The sequence below is a fragment of the Wyeomyia smithii genome, chromosome 3 (assembly GCF_029784165.1).
Source record: "Wyeomyia smithii strain HCP4-BCI-WySm-NY-G18 chromosome 3, ASM2978416v1, whole genome shotgun sequence".
NCBI classification, from domain to species: Eukaryota; Metazoa; Arthropoda; class Insecta; order Diptera; family Culicidae; genus Wyeomyia; species Wyeomyia smithii.
Window position 1 is genome coordinate 35,917,700 of NC_073696.1, and position 22,885 is coordinate 35,940,584.

Below are 22,885 nucleotides of genomic sequence, written 5' to 3' on the forward strand. Positions count from 1 at the left end.
TTGAAACTCTTGTAAATTGCTCATCCGCGCACGCAAGCCAAGTGAAATAAATTGCTCGGCGATCAACTGAGCATTGCGTTACCGTTCTCATCGCTCTGGGGTGCGGTGAAAACAGTATAAAATCGAGCTTTCTGCAGAATACGCATCCATAGTGAATCTTCCTATAATATTAAATTCGAAAACGGTTAGGATGTGGGTTCAATGTGAACCTAAATGTTTGATATCTTATATGGATATGGAAAATTTCTCTTCTAGTAAAGGAGAAGCTTACGAAAACTACTCCCTCTTAAACCGAGAAAGCAAACAAATGTTTGCCCCTAACACGCGATGATTAAGAGTGAACAGGAACTCTGCGACTGAAATACTCTACGCCTAAATGTGGATAATTACTCACTCTGTGTGAGAGAAAGTCTAGTTCTCCAAGGGGTTTGGCAGGTACAGAAGGAAATTTGAGCAAAAATCAAGAGAACGGAAGAAGCTTGATTGGGATTTAAATTGGCCTTAACGTTGCCTTTAAACTATGTTCAACTTGAACTTCAACTTGCCCTTCAAATTGATCTCCAACTTGTCCTTCAACTTGGTCTTCAACTTGGCATTCAAATTGACCCTAAACTTGGTGTTCAACTTGGCCTTCAACTTGATCTTCAACATGGTTTTCGACTTGGCCTTCCACTCGGCTCGCTGGCATTCAATTTGGTCTTCAATTTAGTCTTCATCTTGACATTCAACTTGATCTTTCACTTTGTCTTCAACTTGGCCTTAAACATGGACTTTAACTTAGTATTTACCTTGGTTTTCAATTTGGCCTTCAACTTGGTCTTTAACTTGGCCTTTAATCAAGGTAACCTTGCACGGAGACTTGCACTTAACTTGGCCTATGATATTGTCTTTGATATTGCCTTTGATTTGGCCTTTGACTTGACATTTGATTCAAATATGGTATGGAATTTGACTTTGCATTTAGTTTAACTTTCGATTCGACTATTAGCATTACCTTCGATTTAGTCTTTCAACTTTGCTTTTAACCGGTTAATCAGCTTGGCAATTGATTTGACCTTCGACCTATATTGATTATCAGCTGGGCCTTTGACTTAGCCTTGCGTCTTGTGCTTGGCCTCTTAGTTGGCTTTTGATTTGGTTCTAAAGTTTGATATATCCTTTAAATTGGTTTTCAACTTAGATTTATGCTTTGCCTTTGATTTGGCATTTAACTCTAACATCAACTAGGTCTTCAGTTTGACCTTTGACTTGACCTTTAACTTTTAATTTTTCAATGTGAGCTTTACCTTTCATTTAGACTTCGACTTAGCCTATGTTGAAGGTCTGGATTTGGACTTTAACTAGGCCTTTATTTTGACCTTGGACTTAAATTTATATTTTACCTTGGATTTGGCTTTTCATTTAATCTTCAGTTTGGCCTTTATTGTGGTCTTCAATTTAGTTTTTAATTTGACGTTTGACTAAGCCTTTAACTAGCGTTTGATTCTAACTATGTTTCAAACGTGACCTTTGACTTGGCCTTTCATTTGGTTTTTGATTCGGTCATTGGCATGAACTTCGATTTATCTTCAGCTTCATTTCTTTATTCAGCTTCTAGCTTGGTTTTCAACCAGCTAATCAACTTGGTTATTGATTAGGCCTTTGAGTTGTCCTCATATTCACCATCAACTTGACCTTTAATATTAAGATGAGCTTGGCCTCTAATCTTGCTTTCAACTTGGCCTTGTGTTTGATGTTTGATTTATCCTTTGACTTGGTTTTCAACTCAGCTTCCAGATTTGGACCACTGCGACCATTATTTTGATCTTTTGTGCTTTCAGGTTAGCCTTTGATTTGGCCTTCAACTCGGAGATTAACTTGGCCTTCAGCATAACTTTTGACTCTACCATTATTTTTTATCTTGGATCAATCGTGAGCATAACCTTTCATTTGAACTGAGACTTGGCCTTTGTTGAAGGCTTGGACCTAAACTCAAATTTGACCAGGATCTTCTACCAACCTTTAATCTAGGCTTTGACTTGGTCTTCCACTTGGCCTTTAATCAGGTAACCGTTGCGACCTTTGATCTGGCCTTCAATTTGTTTTTTTGTACGACCTTTAACTTGACGTTTGACTAAGCCTTTTACTAGACATTTGATTCAAACATTAATTTGGCCCTCAATATGGTACGAAACTTGACCTTTCATTTGGCTTTTGATTCGGTTATTGACATGAACTTTGATTTAGGTTTTGCTTCATTGTTTTATTTAGCTACCAACTTGGCTTTAAACTGGATAATCAACTTGGCTATCGAATTGGCCCACGACCTGTCCTTATACGGACCATCAACTTGTTCTTTGATTCAATCTTCAATTTTAACTCGTGCTTGGCCTTTGATTTGTCTTGGTCTGATCTTGGCGTTTGATTTTACCTTCTGCTTGGTTTTTAACTTAGTCTTTAATTACGCGTCTAATTCGAGCATTACCTTGGCCTTTGAAACTACTCTCAATATATCCTTTGACTTGGTACTTAATTCGAACTACGATTTGTCCGTTGACTAGGCTTTCGACTGGGTTTTCGATTTGATACTTGACTTGAGGTTTGTTTTGGTTTTGAGGTGGTTTTTGACTTGGTCTTAATTTATATTTCGGCTCAACTGTGAGTTTTGCCTGTTGTTTTGATTTCGACTTGGCCTTTGCTGAAGGAACGGGCTTGGACTTTTACTGAGCCTTTATTTTGGTTTTGGGCTTTAACTTAAATTTGAATTTCAAAATGGCCATTAGTTTGACGGTCGACCTTCGACCTTCGATTTGGTCCTTACTTGGTTTTCGACTTAGCCTTTGATGTAGTGTTTGATTTTGCCTTTTATTCCACCTTAGATTTTGTTTTTAACCCTCTAGTGCCCAAGTTAATTTCTAGACGGGCTTCGGTAAAATCACTATGAATCATTATAAAAACATTTTAAGTATTTGTTGAAGCTTTTTAGAGGTTTTACTGAAGCCCGCCAAATGGCGGCATTGGGCACTAGAGGGTTAACTTGGTTATTAACTTTGGTTTTAATTTTACTCTCGTCTTGTCCTTAGAAGTGAACGTGAACATGGCTTTCAATTGGAGCTTGGACATGAACCTAAACTTGGCCATTAACTTGGTTTTCGTCTTTTTTTTTATATGACCTCCGATTTGGCCTTTAACTTGGCTGTTACCGTGGCCTTTGACTTGGCGTTTAATTTATTATGATATTTGAACTACAATTTGGCCAAGTTTAATGGGTTTACGGATTAATCAGTCCGTGTATACTAGCAAAAACGATTTGTTTTTTCTTATTCCGACAGTTTCGGTGACTTTATTTCACCGAAACTGTCGGAATAAGAAAAAACAAATCGTTTTTGCTAGTATACACGGACTGATTAAGCCGATAAACCCAATAAACTAACCGTTTCAGTCGTCATATAAACAAATATAATTTGGCCCATAAATTGGCCCTAACTTGGGTTTTGGTTTGACGTTCGACTTGGCTTTTAGTTTGGCTTTGAGGTAGCCTTTAACTCGGACACGATCTTCATGTATGCTTCGAATTGATCTTGGCCGTTACCTTGGTCTTTAGTTTGGTTATAGACTTGACCTTTAATTTGATCCAAAGGCCAATTGGCCTTTGATATCACTTTTGCTTGATGCTTTGTGATTTAACTTGTGATCTTGGTATAACCTTTAATTCGATCTTTAACTTCACCATTGGCTGGGCTTTTTCACACAGCGTACTTACCGTCTCTTTCGATGCTTCATCGCGTATAATTTGCTTCTTCTCAAAACACTTATTCTTTATACCCTTATAATTAATCAACAGGCACCAACGCAAAACTAATCTACTCAATCGAAAAGAACGTCATCGAGGAGGAAACGGGATCGCCCATCTTCGAGATCGAAGCGGACACCGGTGTCATCAAGACGGCCGTCTGCTGCCTGGATCGCGAACGAACGCCGGACTACTCGATACAGGTCGTCGCGATGGATGGAGGGGGGCTCAAGGGGACTGGGACGGCCTCTATACGCGTCAAGGATATAAACGATATGCCGCCGCAGTTCACCAAGGACGAATGGTTTACGGAGGTGGACGAAACGGACGGAACGAACCTGCCGGAGATGCCAATTTTGACGGTGACAGTTCACGATGAGGACGAAACCAATAAGTTCCAGTACAAGGTGATCGACAACAGTGGCTACGGAGCGGATAAGTTTACCATGGTGCGGAACAACGATGGCACGGGCAGTTTGAAAATCGTTCAACCTTTGGATTACGAAGACCAACTGCAGAGCAATGGCTTCCGTTTCCGTATTCAGGTTAATGACAAGGGAGAAGACAACGATAATGACAAATACCACGTGGCTTACTCGTGGGTGGTTGTGAAATTACGCGATATTAACGACAACAAACCTCAATTCGAGCGGCCGAATATCGAAGTTTCGGTGTACGAAAATGCCGACGTCGGAAAGACGCTGGAAACCTTCAAAGCCACAGATCCCGATCAGGGTGGTAAGAGTAAAGTTTCCTACGCAATTGACCGATCCTCGGATCGACAGCGTCAGTTCTCGATCAACCAGGAAGGCACCGTGACCATTCAACGGCAGCTCGATCGGGAGGTGACACCCCGTCATCAGGTGAAGATTCTCGCCATCGATGACGGTATTCCACCAAAAACGGCAACCGCAACGCTAACGGTGATTGTACAGGACATCAACGATAATCCTCCCAAGTTCCTAAAAGACTACCGACCGGTTCTGCCCGAGCATGTTCCGCCGAGGAAGGTGGTGGAGATTCTCGCAACCGACGACGACGATCGATCCAAGAGCAACGGTCCACCGTTCCAGTTCCGGCTAGACCCGGGCGCAGACGACATCATTCGAGCTTCATTCAAGGTCGAGCAAGATCAGAAGGGTGCTAACGGAGACGGTATGGCTATTGTGTCATCATTGAGGTCGTTCGATCGTGAGCAACAAAAAGAGTACCTGATTCCAATCGTGATCAAGGATCACGGAAACCCAGCAATGACAGGCACCAGTACGCTGACGGTGGTCATTGGTGACGTTAACGACAATAAAATGCAACCCGGATCGAAAGAGATCTTCGTGTACAACTACTTGGGACAGGCGCCGGATACGCAGATCGGTCGAGTTTACGTGTACGACCTGGACGACTGGGATTTGCCGGATAAAAAGTTCCACTGGGAAACGAACCACGAACATCCTCGGTTCAAGCTGGATGAGGATACCGGAATGATAACAATGCGCACCGGCACAAAGGATGGTCGCTATCATCTGCGCTTCAAAGTGTATGATCGGAAGCACACTCAAGCGGATGTTCCTGCTAATGTGACCGTTACGGTACGGGAGATTCCGCATGATGCCGTTATCAATAGTGGATCGATTCGGATAGCGGGGATTACGGACGAGGACTTCATACGGGTGTGGAACTATAGGACGCAAAGTCTGTCGAGAAGTAAGCTGGATCGATTCAAAGATAAGCTGGCGGATTTACTGAACACGGATCGGGAGAACGTGGATGTGTTTAGCGTGCAGCTGCGGAGAAAGCATCCCCCGCTGACGGATGTGCGCTTTTCGGCGCATGGTTCTCCCTACTACAAACCGGTGAGATTGAACGGAATTGTGCTGATGCATCGGGAGGAGATTGAGAAGGATGTTGGGATTAATATTACGATGGTTGGCATTGACGAGTGTTTGTACGAGAATCAGATGTGCGAGGGGTCGTGTACGAATACGCTAGACATTAGCTCACTGCCTTACATGGTGAATGCTAACAAGACATCGCTGGTCGGAGTGAGAGTGGATGTGATTGCGGAGTGTACCTGCGGCGCTAGGAATTTCAGCAAGGCGGAATCGTGTCGGTCATCACCTTGTTACAATGGAGGCCGGTGTATGGAAACCCGGTACGGGTTGACATGCTCCTGTCCCACGGGCTACACGGGACCACGATGCCAGCAGACGACGCGCAGCTTCCGAGGTAATGGTTGGGCGTGGTATCCTCCGCTGGATATGTGCGATGATTCGCACTTGAGCTTCGAGTTTATAACGCGCAAATCGGACGGTCTGCTGCTGTACAACGGACCGATTGTACCCCCGGAACGGGACGAAGTGCTCGTGTCCGATTTCATTTCTGTCGAACTGGAGAGAGGATACCCAAGACTGCTGATAGACTTCGGTTCCGGTACACTAGAGCTGAGGGTTAAGACGAAGAAGAGCTTGGACGATGGCGAATGGCATCGGTTGGACATTTTCTGGGATACGGAGAATGTCCGAATGGTTGTGGACTACTGTAAGTCGGCTGAGGTATCCGAGATGGAGGACGGATCGCCACCGGAGTTTGACGATTCTTCCTGTCAAGCACGTGGTACGATTCCACCCTTCAATGAATATCTGAATGTGAACGCTCCGCTGCAAGTGGGAGGATTCTACCGGGAGCAGTTCGATCCTACGCACTATCGCTGGAATTATATGCCAATGGGTAAAGGTTTTGATGGATGTATTAAGAATCTCGTTCACAACAGTAAGTTGTATGACTTGGCTCATCCGGGACTTTCGCGGAATAGTGTGGCGGGATGTCCTCAAACCGAAGAGGTCTGTAGTCAAAGTGAGCAGACTTCTCGCTGCTGGGAGCATGGAAACTGTGTTGGAAGTTTCACTGAAGCAAGATGTCAATGTCGACCAGGATGGACAGGCCCGGCGTGTAACATTCCAACGATTCCAACGACCTTCAAGCAGCAAAGTTACGTGAAGTATGCGCTTAGTTTCGAACCGGATCGGTTTAGCACGCAAATTCAGCTGCGATTCAGAACGCGAGAGCAACACGGAGAACTGTTCCGAGTGAGCGATCAGCACAATCGCGAGTATGGAATATTGGAAATTAAGGATGCTAGACTGAGGTTCCGGTACAATTTGAACTCGCTGCGAACGGAAGAGAAGGATATATGGCTTAACGCGATCGGAGTGGATGACGGACAGTGGCACGTGGTACGAGTGAATCGACACGGTTCGGCGGCAACACTGGAATTGGACGGTGGAGAAGGCAGACGGTACAACGAAACGTTTACCTTCGATGGGCATCAGTGGCTGCTGGTGGACAAACAGGAGGGTGTCTACGCCGGTGGTAAGGCAGAGTATACCGGTGTGAGGACATTCGAAGTTTACGCCGACTACCAGAAGAGTTGTTTGGATGATATTAGGTAAGATTTGGTGCTAATTTAGAATGGTTAAATTACAGTACTATCACTTTTTGATAATTTATAGACTGGAAGGGAAACATTTGCCTCTTCCACCGGCCATGAACGGAACCCAGTGGGGCCAGGCTACGATGGCTCGTAACCTTGACAGGAACTGTCCGTCCAACAAACCTTGTGCGAACGTTATCTGCCCGGATCCCTTCGAGTGTGTGGACCTCTGGAACGAGTACGAGTGCACGTAAGTACATCGTTGCTAAGAGAACCACTAATTTCATGTCACATAAATCAAATATAATCGCATAGCTCATCATCCGAACATCACTTTCACATACTCCCTCATCATATTTCCTGGTTTGTTTATCTTTCATCCACTCCTATCGTCCCAACTAAATAACTTAGACCGCAGTAAAATACATACCACGAACTGCAGTTCACAACACCGGGAGACCGTGAACTATAAGCGACACACGACGGCAGCGATGACAACGACCCGACGCCAGCCTGGCATGAAATGATGGAATCTCAGACGAGAAAAAAAAACTAATCATATTTATAATCTCAAAACGAGAAGTTGGTAACAAACACGGCTGGGGGTTCAAAAAGACAACGACGACACCGCTGACGATGAAACGACGCAATTTGAAAATTCTCCCGCAGTCGGGTAATGAAATTCCGTGTCGCTCCCCGTGGGCAACATCCCACCAAGTTCCGGCTTCGCGTACAACTTTGATTGTTCTGCGTGTTATACGCAAGTGAAGCCCATAATTCACCATCAAACGGACTTAATAAAAATATAGCCACTCATAAATTATATGATTTATGGCCCACATGCGCTCACTAGCGTTTCATGCATCCACTGTATTCGCTGCTGGGTGCATCCGTCGTAATCAGGAAGCTGATGCACCCAGCACCGGAACCGGGGGCCAAGGGATGCTCGCTCCCGTGTGAATAATAAATTCGATCAGCAGCGGCAGGATGCCCGCTCGAGATATGCACGATCCGGTGATGTGATCCTGCCGGGCATAAATCAAAGCGTCCCATTAGATTAACAACTAGCAAAATAATGCTTTTGGGATAGGATAGGACAGCAAAACAACATGTTTTCATTTCAGATTTGCAACCTCTATTGAATAGTAGTAAATCAGTTCTGTAGCGCTTGAAGCAATTATGGTAATTTGATTGAATATAAATTTGATGGGACGAATTTTTGTAGCTCACACCATAATTACTAACCATTAGACAAAGTAACGAATGACATGACGAATGCCAAAATAATACATCATCATATGTGTACCCTTACCCAAAACCAAACCTCGAATCTAGAGCCTGAAAGTCATCTGTATATTATTATTTTCTTACTTATGTGAATTTCGCTTACATTTCATCATGCTCAAAAAAAAACCATCCCCCCATTACATTCACACACATTGCATGCCAGTCCTCCACCGACCAATTCACTTTAACATTTACATTTCCCACACGACCAGCCGGCGAAAATATTACAAATCCCCACAGAAAAACCCCCCACCAAACTCTCGTCCATTTCTTTGTGTGTTGTGTGAAGATTGTTATTACAGCTCCCATTCCAAATTTTTCACCAGCTCCCTTGACCAAATTTTCACAATTGCCGTCACGCTCCAAATGGGTTTCGATCTATTTCGCTCCACTTCGAAAGAAAGCACTCATATCTTAGCTCGCAAAACTTTTTCCGACTATTTCGGTTCCAACCCCGGATGAGGGAGGAAACAAAACCGCTTCCCATTGCAACCAGGATAATACATCATCATTCGACTTGGTCCTTGAGTAGTGGGTGCGGGAAAATTCACGGATGACGCGGTCAGCGCAGCGAACCGAGGACCAGTTTGATTTAAACCTAAAATGGAATGTGGGACGTATTGCAGGTTATTATTACAATTTTAATTTGGCACGGATGAGTAAAGATGCTTCCCTCTCCGCTCGTTGCGCCATCGAAAACTATCCCCAGTTTGGTAGTTTGGTTGCTGATTGCCTTCGATGCTGCGGGAAAATTAATCAACCGTGAAATATTCTGCCAATTCCATATTTAATTAAGATTGATGAATTATTGCTTTAGTTACGCAAATAAAATTAAAATGTTCAATAAATTGACGTTGAATTTGTGTGCGCTCTATTTTAGATCAATATTTTTCCGACAGATGCTGTCGATTCTTAATCAATCGTTTTAAACTCTCAATTTATTCTAGTCCTATTACTTTGTTTTATTGGAGTTACGTCCTGCAGACTGCTTAATTATGTTTACTTACTCAGAAATCCTTCACATTGTAATTCATGTTTGAGATTTCACCCAGGATTTTTCATTTTGTTGACATTTCATGCTATCAATTTGTCTTTTTAGTACATTGTCTGATTTAAACTTTGCCGAATTAATCACTTTTCGATGACGATCTACCTGTATTGAATATTAATGATGCTGTTGTTGACCCTTTGTTTCTTGTCGGTGTCGTACGATGGATCGACATGATAATAGAAAAAAGGATGATAAAATTCATGCTTAGTCGTCGGACAAAAGGCAAACACAAATTAATAGAGGAAAAGATCAATAAAATTTATGATCCACAGCATAAAAAATTATGAACACAAAGAACTAATCGGACGAAATATTTGGTGTGTGATACTTTTATTGAAACTCGACAGAATGAATGGATTACAAAATGAATGAAAGAGTGTTTTAATATATAATTTCTTTACCATAAATTCTTCAACGCAAATTCGACAGAAAAAGGGGCAACAAGTTAAAATATCAATGAACCGAATTGGTCTATAAAACAAATTACAACAAATTACAATTGAACCAATAAAATGCTCTATCGATTAAATGAAAGGCAATCAAAATTAATAATTAATTGAATGTACAGAATAAACTGCAAAACAGTTTCGTATCGAGTTATGATTCTATAGACATGATTAGTATTATTAACATGGCGTTCGTTGACTATTTCTAAAATTTAGTTATTTTTCCAATAACTTTCCACTGTGTTCACTTTTCATTCAGCTGAATTTTTCACTCTATAGATCTTCTTTTCTTCGTTTTTGTGACTCTCAGGGCTGATATTTTTCAGCGCATTTGCATGGAAGTTTGCAGCAACTATAAACGTTAGTGTTGTTTCACAAGGCAATATTTCACTTTGATGGAATATTTATTTCCTCCCTCTTCGTTTTCTCTTTAAGGCCGATACTAATTTCATTTTCTTTTTACGTCAACTCCCCTTTAAAAATGTTGAAAATTGGAAGGGGAAGAAAAAAAAATGCAAGCCTTTTTGTTATTATTATTAACTTTTCGTCAGCGTGTATGCTTAATTTAGCAACAAACAAGTCCAGTGACAGTGAAAGTGTCATCAAAAGGCAAGCCAAATGATTAATAATGATAATAATGTGATATTTTTCAACACACTTTTGCATGCAAGTTACAAACGTCGTAGCTTGCACACAATTTTTTATGGAAGCTATTCCTTTTTTCTTCTTCTCAGTGTTTTTTATTTTTTGCCATTCTCAACTATTTTCGATAACCGTGGACATAAAAACTATTCGAAATGTGTATCAGCCTTATCATAAGAAAAAAGAAAAAGCATTCGTAATTCGCAGTGAACCGCGCTCGTTTGATTTTCACCATTTTAAGGTGAAACTGTGTTAAAGCCACAAATGGCCGACTTCAAGTCACCACTTCTAATTTTCGAAGGCACAAGACTCGGTAATAGTTAAATTTTTCAATAATCTTTACCTCCACGTAACGCAATTTTGCATGGCAGCCTCACATTGACACTTGACTGTATACCGTCGCTTTCCTCTGGGTAAAATACGAGAAACGTTATGGAAGACACCAGCGCTGTATCTCGATTAAGCAAAAAAAAATAAATTTTATGTCAATCTTTAAAGGGATCAACCACAAATCTCATAACACCAGAAGATGCAGGGGGTCATGCCCATCAACTTTGCTGAAGATTTCATTATGGTATATTCAAGTTGTGTGAAATTATCAATTGAGCGCGTTTAAACTGACTTTTAAACCACAATGCACAGTGGTGCAAAAAGGCACAACGTGGAACTCAATTCCATGGCGCTGTTCACCTTCAACCTAGCTTAAGGTGAAACGGAATAGTGGTCTTTTCCTCTACAATTTTGAGTTTAGAGTTCTCTTTACTTTTGTAGTTTGAGCGTAAAAAATTCGGCTTCCACTAAATAAACAGCACTCAAATTGCTACTTCAAGCATGCAACAGTTGTGAAAACAATTGATCAAAATTTCATGTACGTAGTTTTCATAAATCAAGAAAAAATTAGATTGCAAAATTCGAGTTGATCGCGACCACGTCCCGATTCACCTTAATGCTGTCTTCGAAACAATTGTTTGTATGATCGACCCGCATAATTTCAACGTACCAAAAACTATTAAAAGTTTGGTAAATAAAATAAAAAAAAATAACTATTTTTAAAAAGTATAGGGTAAAAAGTTAGACTAAGTACAGTGCTTTGTCGATTTTATCACGATCAAAAAAAATTCACCGTGAATTTGTCGAAACCGTAAAGTTTAGCGAAATGATAAAAAAATGGATTTTTTTGTGTTGGATACAATTCATGATCTTCAATTATGAATTGTATGTTAATCTTGAGGAAAATGATGCACTTTCATAGTTCAATGGAATATAAGTTCAAGACACAAATAAATAAACAAAAAACTCAGTTCATAATATTTACTCCATGGCATTTTCGCAATATCAATGTGATTTATACTGCACATTCTTTAGCATAGTCAGAAGAGTCTAATGCTTGTTTATGTGAAATTGTGAAACCGTTAGATTTTAGGGCTATTTGAGCTATTAACAGATTTTCTTTTTCAACAGCTCGAATAACACATAATTGTTGCTCCAAAGTCAATGAAATACGTATTTCACGGTTCATTTTTCTCAAAATTATGACACAAGTAAAAAGTAACAGGTAACTTGATCGAATAAATTGAGTTCATACAACTTTACACACTCAAGGACACAAGGCACGAACAAAAATGATGTTTCAAATACACTTTCTACAACTGGAAGTTCATTATTCGTGATTTAGAATTGTTTTTTTTTTTTGTGTAAAAGCGTGACAGAAACGAAAAAAAAAACGTGAGAAATTCGAGCGTGAATTTGGCGGGTAGTGATAGAAACGACTGTTGATGAAACCGAAAAAGCACTGCTCCATAAACTGTTGTCCATTTGTACCAATCCACCCATATTACAGTATGGTGAGCATTTGTAACAGTGGGTTTCCATATATTAAAAATACTTACCTATTTGTGTAAGTATTTTCAATATATCAAGATCAAGGAATAAGTTATTTGGCAAAGTTTCGGAACATGTACAAATATGAAACCACCCTCATTGGAAACAGAGTTACAGGGTATTTTATATTGAGGTTATTGAAATTTAGATTTTTGTACGTCACTTCGGTTAGTTGCTTTTAACAAGAAAACGTTATTCTAAAGAAGCATTGTCAAAGGGGCCGTTAAATAATTACGTAAGCAAAAAGGGGTGGAAGGGGGGGGGGTGTGCAATTTTCTTACGCTATCTTACAGGGGAGGGAGGAGGGTAAATTGATTATCTCACGTAAGAAATACATTGTTGACGGAGCTGTTCAAAAAATCATGTTTATAAAAGTGTGGACGGTAAAATTCATAAAAAAAATTACGGAAGAACGATTAACTCGAATTAAGGACAGAAGAGTAAACGAAGTATGGTGCTTGCTTCAGGATGATGAAACTATACTTGTTTGTTTGTCGACTGTAGCGGTTAATTTTGTAGATTTATCGGCTGATTAAGCGTATCAAAAAATCTTACGATGTCTTACAAGGGAAGGAGGGGGGATTGAAAAAGTGGAAAAATATGCTTACGTAATTATTGAACGGCCCCAAAGACTGCACATTAGGGTGCCAATCATCGTATGGAAGAAAAGTGACCAGAAAATTTTCAAAAAGAAACCCTATACAAAATGTTCACCTGCTCGAAAAAACACCCTGTGCAAAATTTCAGCTCAATCGGACTTAAAATTGGGTGGCGCAAAGCGATTGAAGTTTGGACTTTTTGAAAACCGAAAAATCACCCAAAGGGGGGTAAGTGAAATTTCGGTTTTCGAAATTTTTTTTTGATGCCAAATGACTTGAAAACCCATGAAACGTCGAGAATTGGTGTCATCAGAAGTTTTTTTTTGCAAAAATCGACTCTCTGGGACTTAGTCGTTTTTTCAATTGTGGAAGGCGGAGTTCGAAACATTTAGAATTTATTTAATGTAATTGATCGCTAGTCTCTCGAAATAGTCTGTATAATGATATACACTATAACTAGCATCGAAAACATTATGTTTCATTAGGGTGGTTCATTTATTCGACATAGGGTGGTTCATGATATCGTGTAAAAATGAGTATAAAATGAAAAAAAAACACTTTACACTGAATACCAATAGAAAAATTCCTGAAAATATAATATTTGTTATAATATTGTCGTTTAGGGTGGCAATGTTGAATTGGAAAAATACCATGTAAAATGGCATGATGTTACAAAACAATTTTACAAAATGTTTCAAAAAACTACTCTGTACAAAAAAAATTATTTCGACCAAAATTAAGATTATCTCGCGGAAAATGTTTGAAACACAACTCATTTTTGAAAAGCTAGAGCCAACACGGTTCGTTTGAGCGGTGTGACATCTTGGGCAAAGTTGTAGATAATAGTTTTGTCTTTCAAAAAAAATATACACTCTTAACACAAATTATGATTTTTTGAAAAAAAAATAAAAGAAAGTTAAAAATTAATTATCCAAAACAGCCCATTTAAAGCAACTGATTTTTTTTTAAAAAAACAGCGAAAGAGTACCTCAACAACGAAACAGGTCATGGAGAAATCAGAAAAAAAGTTATATTTTTTTCTAATTCATTTTTTTTACTACAGGGTACATTAGTTTGGAAGAACAAAGTTATTATGAACAACTTTGCCAGAACACTATGCCAATAAAAAAAAACCGTTTTCACTGTAAAAATATGCTTAATTCCTCATAGAGTGCTCTGTTGGAAATTAAAAATATGTCTACAGTCGAAACGATTTGTTTGATTGGCATAGTGTCTCCGGCAAAGTTGTAGATAATATTTTGTCCTTCCAAAAGAAAAATATGCCTTTAAAAAATTTTTTTTTCAAAAAATTATTTTTTTTTTCGAAAAACTTATTTTCTTGTTTTATAAATGATCGGACTTCTTGTTTTCTAAATGATCGGAATTTTTCTTCTAATTATTTTTTGAATATATAATTTTTTAGGTGTAATTTTTTTGAAAAAACAGATCTACTATCTATAACTTTGTCAAAGACGTTACACCAATCAAACGACCCAAAGTGCTTTTTTTAATTTTATACTCATTTTTCACAATATTATGAACTACCCTACGCCGAATTAATGAACCACCCCAATGAAACATAACGTATTCGATGCTAATTATAGTGTATATCATTATACAGGCTATTTCGAGAGACTTGCGATCAATTTCAAATGATAACTTCTAAACATTTTGAACTCCGCCTTCCACAATTGAAAAAACGAATATGTCCCAGAGAGTCGATTTTTGCAAAATTTTCTGATGACACCAATTCTCGACATTTCATGCGTTTTTAAGTCATTTGGCATAAAAACAAAATTTCAAAAAACCGAAATTTCACGTACCCCCCCTCCCCCCCCCCCTTGGATGATTTTTCGGTTTTCAAAAAGTTCAAACTTCAATCGCTTTGCGCCACCCAATTTTAAGTCCGATTGAGCTGAAATTTTGCACAGGGTGTTTTTTCAAGCAGGTGAACATTTTGTATAGGTTTTTTTCAAATTCGAGATGATCATTTTGGTTGGCACATCTTTAAGATTGTTTCTTACATTGAAGCATTTTAAGCCTATTTTTTCGATAACCTTACGAACACATAGGGTAAAAAAGGACAAGTGGAATCATGATGTCTCAAATTTATTCACTTTTGTTCGAGCGTCTTGATAGAAAATTTTCACTACACTTTACACTTTTTTATTCACTTTCACTATTTAATTCTATCACTTTTCACTTTTCACTATACGTATTTCAGAACTTACATAGTGCCTACGTCAGTGCTTATTTGGACACAGTCCAAATAAGCACTGACGAAGGCACTATGTCAGTGCCGAAATACGTATTTGCAAGTGAAAAGTGATAGAATCAAATAGTGAAAGTGAATAAAAAGTGAAAAGTGTAGTAACTCATATGATCCTCATAAAATAAAGTATTAACTAACAGGTAATGTGATATTAGGACAGTTTAGTTGAAAATAGGTTCGAAGGAGGCATAGTATGTGAAATAAGTTTTTCTGTGATTATTCCTCGTTTTCGGCAACATGAAGAACAGAAAGTTTTATGTTGTTCTAAAATACAAGGTATTGACTAGTACTAAACCAAATATCAGCTGCTACTAGTTGCGTCGAGTAATTCGAGTTTTCGCAGCGACAGGGCCGAATTTAGGCGCCCGGGGCATATTTGTTTGAGAGGCCATCTTTTCTTAAAACATTTAGAGGTAACGTTCTGGAAGGTGACGAGCAAAAAAAAAGGTCGCCCCAGGACTAGGGGGGACCCTTGAATCGGGGAAGGTCCGATGCATTTGCCCCCTTTGCACCCCCTCCCTAAAACTCGGGTCTGCGCAACGATTATTTTCATGTCACTTCATGTTAAAAATCGTTAATCAGCAGTGTCCGTATCGATGTTTTTCCAACAATAGGCTTTGCTGAATGCCGGTGTATGCAACGCGACCATAATTGTGCTCGGGAAACTTTCAAATCTGACGTCCAGTAGTATGAGGACCCCTCGGAAATAATCATTAGTACTGGGAAAAAGTATATTCAGAATTCAGAAGATAGATGTCAGCGCTATCTGTAGAAAAAAAAGCTGCCTGAATACATTTTTCAAAATGATGTTTTTATGCTGAATAACATTTCCGAAGACATGAACACTGTGGAAACAACTGTTAAGGAGTTATAAGGGTTTGTCGCACCAACGGACCAATTAGCCCCATTGTGCTTTTAGAATTACCAATTACACATGTTGAATAACTATCATTCTATTACAATGTAAAACGGGACGAAATCCAAGCATAGAAGGAGCATGGCATGCTTCTGCATACAACTGCATTTTGAGAATGCCTTATCAAATATCGTTGATAATTCGATTTGCTGTTTTTCACGCCACTTTTTTTCTCTCCAGGTGGTGTTTGCGAGATTATTTTTCACAAATACCGGCACGTACGAGTTTAACGAGCGAAATTATGTTAACATTTTTTTACACTAATGAACATTGCGATCGTAACAAATTTTCGCGAAAAAATCGCCGAAATGGGCTTGAACTTACCTCTAAAGTGCAGCGCGTGGTGAAACCACCGTTTTCCTTTTTTTTTCTTTTTTCAACTCAAAAAAAAGTTTGCTTTACGTCCAACAAATTCCAAACCTTTGCTAACATTTGTCTGGTAATAAAACCAACAACGAGTAAATGAAATCACTATCAAACACCATAAGCTGCTAGTCCTTCGGCGAAGAGTAATCCAACAAATCTTTTCATATATTTCTTACTACTTAATGGGAATTACTTCCATTCAACTCCTTATGGCCTCAGTATCAATGGATAATAAAATCCAATATCGTTATGAAGGGGAACCAAGCATAGAGGACACTTACACAGGACAATTTGCCGTGTGTCGCTGTGATGAAGCACAAATCGACAACAAAAAGGCAGGACGAACAAAGGTTTTAATATCCAGCAGGCTTCCGTTATTATTAATCCGTCCCGCTGTAGGTATCGGGACGGCCCACGTAATCAATCAAACGCCTCCGTCGGTTTCTTTTACACTCAAAGTCGAGACGACGTTTCTGCCTTGCTAAATTTTTTTTAATATGACTCCCACCTTACGCTAGGTGGGCTCACTTTGGAGTGCTTCAAAGGAAAATTGATTAGTAGTTTGCTCGGGTTCAGGAATCAAGGCTTGGAACTAATATTTAGCAGCTCGCGTACCCTGCTCACCAATCATTTGTTATACGATGCAACTCCACAGAAAATTTGTTGTTTTTTTTTTTCAGCGATAGCTGATTTACCCTTTGAGCAAAACAACGCTATCGTTCTTTCCGCTTTTTCAGTTGGTAATTTTAGAGCGGGGAAAAATGAGTCAGCTAATGAGCCAGCTACAGTTAGCATAATAAACGGCGGGAGGAAAACGTGACTGTTCGTCGGTTTTAAAGCTGCGTTATAAAGTGTTCCTTTCATTCGAATCAACTTTCGCTATTGATTGCGGAAGGAAGTTTGATGCTGAATTTTTCGCAGCCTTTTGTGATTCATTGAATTACTAAATTATAAATCAAAGGTACAAAACCTACTGCCGTTATTTACGGAACCGAGAAGATTTTTTCCCATTTTTGCGTACAGTTATAACTGTGCAAACACAGAACAAAAACAGCATGAAAAAAGAGGCACGGCCTGTCGGGAACAATGAAAACGACGTTCACTTCAACCCGTTTTTCATTTTCACCTCAGCGTATTTAGGTATACCTAACAAGCAGTTTCCAAACAAGATTTCATTATTTAGGATTCCCATTCAACGCGGTCTGAATTCATTGCCAGCTCGAAAAAGTACTGTTCAGGTGAGAGCGTTGGGTGCTGCTAAGCAACAGTCTTCTCTGTTATTTTGTTTTTATTTTGCTGTTCAGCGCGGAATGAGAATCCGTCGATTGTGTTTAGCACATGGAAGAAACATGGAAAAGGTAATTCAACGGATTTTGTATGGCGTGTTGTTTTTTGATGAGGGGGTTTAGGGAGTACAAGAGGGGCAGTTTTTTGGTTAGCTGAGGTACAACGATGTTGATGATGCTGTGAACCATAGAACCGTGCGGGAAAAAGTGTTGACCTAAGCTTTATTCAAGTTTGCTGTATAGCTGTACAGAGTCCCCCAAAGCTAGAAAAAAATTGCCTCCACGCAAATTTAATTTACATTGCACATAATTTTCAAACACAATCGTGGTTTACATCAGAAGCAGCTGAAATTTAAATGAAAAAATAGTTTACGTGACGTGTAATATCCAGAATTTTTTACTGTGCCCTTCTACCATGCCATTGTATGCACTGCACATACATAGGTTGCGGTTGTTGATTAGAAAGCGTCTGAGGGTGGGTCGGCTTACAAGCAAGTAATTATGATGGAATTCATTAAAAGATAAATTCCAACTGAAACTGATTTTTTTTACATCTTATCTGATGTAAAGGGAATGTTTATTTTAATCGTGGCAATTTAAGAGGTCCTCTTCGGAATAGGAACCGAAAAAAAATACCACAGATCAAGGCGACATCGTCAAAATTCGACACTAATTGAACAACGGTTTAAAAAAAACAAGGTTGTTACAAGTCCGATAACCAATAAGTATTAGAAGTTCTATACAACGAAATGTTGGCGGAAAATATATCGTTGGGGCAACATTTTGGCCAAAAGTCTTGAGGACTTATCACTAAATCCTAAAAATAAAATTTTCACTAATCAACAACTGTGGCGCAATGTTAATAGTAATATGGAAGCCCCTATTCCCCTTCTCCGCACTCGTTCCATTCAAGCCAGCGACCAGCAGTCAAACCAGGCCTGCGTGTGGGCGTGGAGAAGGGGTCTTCCGAATATCTAAGATCTGATCTGTCTATCGCTTCAAGCATTTCCTCGTTACCGCCTACCATATCTCATCCGTCATCTGTTACGACCGAGCTAAGACGTCCTTCGATCAATGTACGAAACGTACTGAAGGTAGGCATATTCTACCAAAAAGTTCGTGGACTCCGGACCAAAATTTCACTTTCCTGCTGTTTCCGACTCTGAGTACGATGTTATCGTTGTCACTGCAACATGGCTGGACGATTGCATTTTATCGGCGCAGCTTCTTGGTTATTTATTCACTGTATTTCGAACCGATCATAGTAGAGTAAATAGTCAAATATCGCGTGGTGGTGGAGCCTTGATCGCCGTTTCCTCCAGGTACTGATGCTGCTTAGAGCCAGCACCGATTAGCAACACGCTTGAGCAACTATGGGAAAAATCCAAATGGATAGGTCATCCGTAAGCATTGGAGTGTTGTATCTGCCCCCTGACCAACATGGTTTTTATCCTAAGAGATCCGTCACAACCAATCTGTCGCAGTCTCTTCGTACGGTATTGCAAGTGGATGCTGTGTACACGGACTTCAAGGCTGCGTTCGATCGTGTTAATCACGGCATCCTTCTACGAAAGCTGGATAAACTGGGGCTCTCCGCCATGCTCGTGAGATGGTTTCGTTTGTTTGTACCTGACCGGCAGAGTTGAATGTGCCAAGCTTTGGTCGTCACATTCTGAGCCAATTACAACGTCTTCTGGAGTGCTGCAAGGAAGCAATCTTAGCCCACTTTTTTCTCACTGTTTATTAACGACGTCGCTACTGTTTTTCCACGAAGCACATGGTTCCTCGCCGCAAACGATGTAAAAATCTTTCGGATTTTAGCCTGCCTAAGAGACTGTTTGGAACTATAAAAGTTGCTTAACGCTTTCAGTGATTGAAGCAACCTTAATCTTCTTACCCTGTGTGTGGAAAAATGTCGTGTAAGCGTGTATGCCAAGTAAAAGATCTTGGCGTAATTTTGAACAGTCAGCTTACATTCCGGGCACACTACGAAGATGTTATTTTAAGAACCAACAAGCAGCTGGGATTTATTTTTAGAATTGCCGATGAATTCCACGATCCACTGTGCATGAGAGCTTTGTAATGCGCCCTGGTAGGATCGCTGTTCGAATCAGCGGTTGTCGCTTGGTGCACGTTCAACAAGGTCTGGATTGATCGCATGGAAGCTGTTCAGAGAATAACAGGAGGGTTGTGTGCAGAGCCACAACCGCTAGGTTGAAGTAGCATACTTTTTCAAGAAAGATAACCCGGCTGCTTGCGTGTCAGTCATTTTTTCTAGTAAATAAAAGTTGACCAATCAGATTAATCGAATTTTGCGCGTCAACAAGGATTGACCATTTTCATTAATATAGTAAGTTGCTTGTCATGGTTGGGGCTTGACAATTTTTAAATTTTGAGATGAAATTTTTTCGGATGCCGTGCTCATGACTGAAGGAAAAGATATTCAGTACGTTTTGAGACACGGATATGAAGTAAAATTTTTAACTTTTACGAATTTAAAAATGTGAATCAACTCATTAGAAAATATTAACTCTTCAATCAAGTTTTTATTTCATGCTGAAAAGGACAATTTGTTGTTCATTTTAGTATCGGATAAGATGCCGATCACATCTTTGCGTTAGCACTGACAGTGTGAAAAAAATATTCCTTGTGATAAAATAAACTATGAAAAGCTGATTTAACACTCAAAACTAGACGGCTCACGTGTTGTCAAAATGAGTCAACTTTTCATTGAATGCATTTACTAGTGCCCACTATTGCACAGAGACTGCATTTCACTAAAGTGCCTCACTGCATCAGCCGCTATCGATGCTGAGATCCGCTGCAACTAGTGCACTATCTATAGCCATGCTACAGTTGTGGCCGCTATACGCTGCCATTGGTATCCACTGTCCCTGCATCAGCTGGCCCAGCTACTATCGTTGCTGGAATCCGCTGCAACTAGTGCGCTATCCATTGCTACGCCACAGCTGTGGCCGCTTTCCGCCATCGCTGGTATCCACTGCACTGCTAGTGCTGTTGCTAAGGGAGGACGACTGCTGTTGTCGCTGTCTAGAACTATTATGAGCGGCTTCGGCTGAAACAGGCTCTCATATAGGCCAAATAGCATGTTTTAAATTGCAAGTTATATGATTCTGTCGACCGTGCTTGGGAAGCAATCATATAACGACCAATCAGAGGTCGAATTTTTCGTTTTGACAAGGCTTGACTATTTTCAATAGTACAATAGTGTGAATAATAAAATTACAATTATCTTCTTTTGGTAAGAATCTTAGAAGATTTTCCAATCTGTTGCTGCAAAAACGAAGAAAATCCATCGAATACTAACCGATTTATTAGCATTTGAAATTGGACATATTTTTCACTTTTTTCGGTTTTAGATTTTTATTTCACATCCCTATGTAGCCGAACTTCCTGAGAGAAGTATTCTACTTCAAAAATCGTGCGTAAGGCACTGAGGCATCTTCCTTGCCATGACGCTACGAAACTGCCTTTTTTTGAGCACCGCTGCATGTTATTGGGAATTGAGACGTTGGAAGGAAGAAGATCTAACGCACAAATTATCTTTATCGCAAAGGTCCTGAAAAATGAAAAAATGATCCACCTGCTATTTTCGTGGAATTAAATCTTCACACTCCGGAAAGGAATCTGCGGAGTCGTCAGCTATTGAATTTAGAGGTAAGCTCTTTTTTGTCAACGAGGTTCAGCGAGGTTGCAGAACTGTTCGACTTCAACGAACCCATTAACACTTTTTTACGTCGCCTGCGAATTCGCTAATATTTTTTGTTTTTCGTTTCTAAGGCTGATACAAATTTCGAATTCTTTTTATGTCCAAGGTTATCAAAGTTAGCAGAGGGGGTGGCAGAAAATAAATAACACCGTGACGAAAAAAAAGAAATATCTTTGGTCAAAGTTTATGTGCAAGTTATGACGTTTGTAACTTGCACTCAAATAAATGTTGAAAAATAACACTTTATTATTATTATTATTTATTTCGCTTGCTTTTAGACGACACTCTCGCTGTCACCTGACTTGTTTGTTGCTAAATTAAGCATTTATGCTGTCGGAAAACCAATGAAAACGGTTTGTGCTTTTTTTTCTTCCCCTTCCAATATTTAAGATTTTTGAAGGGGGTGGGGGGTGACATAGAATGAAAATAAAATTTGTAACGGCCTAATTGTTAATTTTATTTATTAGGACAAAAATTGTCAGATGGAAATTTAAAATATAACATAACATAACATAAAAGTTAAACATGGTTCACCTCCAAGCGACTTAAAATACTAAATTTAGAGTAATGAAATTTACCTCAGAGCTCAACCGAATTATTAAACGGTGTCTTCCAGATAACTTGAGACATACTTTAAATTTTCATATTTCAATTTTTGCTGAATGCATGAAATTGAAAAAAATGGGCAAATGGTAAATGCTTGTGAAATGCTTTCGATGTGGAATAAATATGGCGACCTCCATTGAGAAAAAGGTGCAAGTTTTTTATCCGAAGTGGTAAAAATATATTTTTGCATGACTGAACGTTGAACCAGAAATGAAAAAATACCTATTAGCGTTCCCAACGCTCATTATATTGGTTCAAATTTTTTTAGCGTGTAAATTTTTTCGGAGAGACAATATCATTATCTACAACTTTGCCCCGACACACCCTGTTTCCCAAGCTGCAAAAACGTGATCGAAATCAGAGCCATAGTGCCTGTAGTAAAGTTGATCTATTAATTATTCTCCATTTTATAGAAGTTACAATTTTGTGATTAATCCACTTAACAGTGAGAAGCGAATTTTACTTTTTTCATTTTTGCATATAAAAATTCACTTTGTTCGGCAAAGTTGTTGCACATTTTATGAGAAACAAATTTTGTCAAAGTTACCATACTTCCATCTACCTTTTTAAATAGACTTTTGTGGATTTGTGATTGTGATTTTCT

General features: G+C 39.4%; 1 protein-coding gene across 3 annotated transcripts in view; it reads left to right on the plus strand.

Moving 5' to 3' along the window:
- Positions 1 to 22,885, plus strand: part of LOC129731065 (neural-cadherin) — a 393,666-nt gene that overhangs the window by 337,534 nt on the left and 33,247 nt on the right. For all 3 annotated transcript variants that reach the window (XM_055690805.1, XM_055690804.1, XM_055690806.1), the window contains 2 exons: positions 3,824 to 7,214; positions 7,279 to 7,449. In XM_055690805.1, the coding sequence (XP_055546780.1) occupies positions 3,824 to 7,214; positions 7,279 to 7,449 (3,562 nt within the window). The remainder of the gene's footprint in view (positions 1 to 3,823; positions 7,215 to 7,278; positions 7,450 to 22,885) is intronic.